The 2500-nt window shown below is 52.1% G+C and overlaps 1 protein-coding gene across 1 annotated transcript in view; it reads right to left on the bottom strand.

Annotated features, from left to right (window-relative positions):
• Nucleotides 1-2500, bottom strand: part of LOC118777509 (annexin A1-like) — a 9713-nt gene that overhangs the window by 4522 nt on the left and 2691 nt on the right. The window contains exons 5-8 of the mRNA XM_036528516.1: nucleotides 1520-1633; nucleotides 468-558; nucleotides 186-265; nucleotides 45-101 (exon numbers count right to left, since the gene is read on the bottom strand). Coding sequence (XP_036384409.1) covers nucleotides 45-101; nucleotides 186-265; nucleotides 468-558; nucleotides 1520-1633 — 342 coding nt within the window. The remainder of the gene's footprint in view (nucleotides 1-44; nucleotides 102-185; nucleotides 266-467; nucleotides 559-1519; nucleotides 1634-2500) is intronic.

The following is a 2500-nucleotide window of genomic DNA, read 5'->3' as shown; positions in this document are numbered from 1 at the left end:
CACCTTCCATAGAGCAGCACAGGGTGACAGACAGGTGATCTCACCTGTGCATCACTATCAGCCAGGGCCTTGTTCACTGTGTAATCCTCACTCCTGCTAGCCTGCACACACAGCACAGAGACATCAGAGACATAAGAGACAGAATTCACACACACTCCCTCAGAATGCACACATGCGCACACCACCTTGCAGAGAGAAAGCAGGGCAGTCCTGAAGTCTCCACTCGTCTCTGCTTTGATGTCATCCTCCAGCTCTGCTTGGTATTCTGTAGCAGGGAAACTGACAGTCAGTGCAGATCTTGAAATCACTGTGTCTTTCACAGCAGTGAGCAGCGTTCACTGCAGACATGCAGACAGCGCAGACATGCAGACAGCAGTCGCTGCAGACAGCGCAGACATGCAGACACAGCAGTTGCTGCAGATGTTAATTGCAGAATAATTCACATACACATTCGCATACTCAGTTACCTTCTTTATATGCTGTCTTAAGCTCTCTAATCTCCTTGTTCGTCCTTGATGCCAGAATCTCAATCAAGATATCCTCGTTTGTTCCAAAACCCTACAGGCAAAAATGAAACAAACAGTAAACAGAATGAAGGAGTCTGCACACTGGGCCGATTCAGACATAAGTGCACCTCTGTTACCACTAAGCCCATTCACAGTAGTGCTTAAAGTTTTACTGGAGATCTCAGTTTGAGGGGGGTGGGAGTTTGCCCAATATGAGAGAGCAGATGCTAGAAATAAGGGTGTGTAAGGGCAGCAGTGTAGCACAGTGGTAAGGAGCAGGGCTCGTAACCCAAAAGTTGCCTCAGTAAACCATAGCGTCTGCTAAATGCCAATGATGTAATGCAATGCAATGTCTCATTATTTCCAAGATACACAAATTATGACTCATCACTTGAATCTCTCTGCATCCCTGCCTCCCAGTGGCTACAGTGTGTAACAACGTTGCTGATGACAAGCACAGTTCAGTGACAGTGAACTTAGAAACTGAGTTTCTGTTTCACATATATAGAATTTTACATCAATTCACTCCATTTGATAACCCTTCATAACTAATCTGTCAACAAAATGTCAAATGTTTCCCCTTTAAACACAAAATGTTTAAAGTGTAGACTGTGAGGATTGTAGTGCCCTGTGAGGACTGTACTGCCCTGTAAGGACTGTACTGTGAGGACTGTACTGCCCTGTGAGGACTGTACTGTGAGGACTGTACTGCCCTGTGAGGACTGTACTGTGAGGACTGTACTGCCCTGTGAGGACTGTACTGCCCTGTGAGGACTGTACTGTGAGGACTGTACTGCCCTGTGAGGACTGTACTGCCCTGTGAGGACTGTACTGTGAGGACTGTACTGCCCTGTGAGGACTGTACTGTGAGGACTGCACTGTGAGGACTGCACTGTGAGGACTGCACTGTGAGGACTGTGCTGCCCTGTGAGGACTGTACTGTGAGGACTGTACTGCCCTGTGAGGACTGTACTGCCCTGCACTGTCCGTAGGGCTCTGCTCCTGTGTCTCACCTGCATGGCTTTCTTCATTTGTTGTGCGTCGTACTGCGCTGGAGTCCTCAGCAGGGCCAGCGCCAGGTCCTCCAGGTCCCCTCTCAGGGCAGACGCCAAAGCTGCATCCAGAGCCTGCAGAGACACACGTCTGCCATGAACCTACCGCCACACGTCTGCCATGAACCTCCCGCCACACGTCCGCCATGAACCTCCCGCCACACGTCCGCCATGAACCTACCACCACACGTCCGCCAAGAATCTACCGCCACACGTCCACCATGAACCTACTGCCATGAACCTACCCCCACACGTCTGCCATGAACCTACCACCACACGTCTGCCATGAACCTACCACCACACGTCTGCCATGAACCTACCACCACACATCCGCCATGAACCTACCGCCACACGTCCGCCAAGAATCTACCGCCACACGTCCACCATGAACCTACTGCCATGAACCTACCCCCACACGTCTGCCATGAACCTACCGCCACACGTCCGCCATGAACCTCCCGCCACACGTCCGCCATGAACCTACCGCCACACGTCCGCCATGAACCTCCCGCCACACATCCGCCATGAACCTACCACCACATGTCCACCATGAACCTACCACCACATGTCCGCCGTGAACCTACCACCACATGTCCACCGTGAACCTACCACCACATGTCCGCCATGAACCTACCGCCACACGTCCACCGTGAACCTACCGCCACACGTCTGGCATGAACCTACCGCCACATGTCTGCCATGAATCTACCGCCACACGTCTGCCATGAACCTACCGCCACACATCTGCCGTGAACCTACTGCTATGAACCTACCACAGCACATCTGCCATGAACCTACCGCTATGAACCTACTGCAGCACGTCCGCCATGAACCTACTGCTATGAACCTACCACAGCACATCTGCCATGAACCTACCGCTATGAACCTACCACAGCACGTCCGCCGTGAACCTACCGCCACACATCCGCCATGAACCTCCTG

The sequence above is a fragment of the Megalops cyprinoides genome, chromosome 5, assembly GCF_013368585.1.
Source record: "Megalops cyprinoides isolate fMegCyp1 chromosome 5, fMegCyp1.pri, whole genome shotgun sequence".
Taxonomy (NCBI): Eukaryota; Metazoa; Chordata; class Actinopteri; order Elopiformes; family Megalopidae; genus Megalops; species Megalops cyprinoides.
Note: the sequence above shows the minus strand (reverse complement) of the source record. Positions and strands in the feature narration are given on the sequence as shown.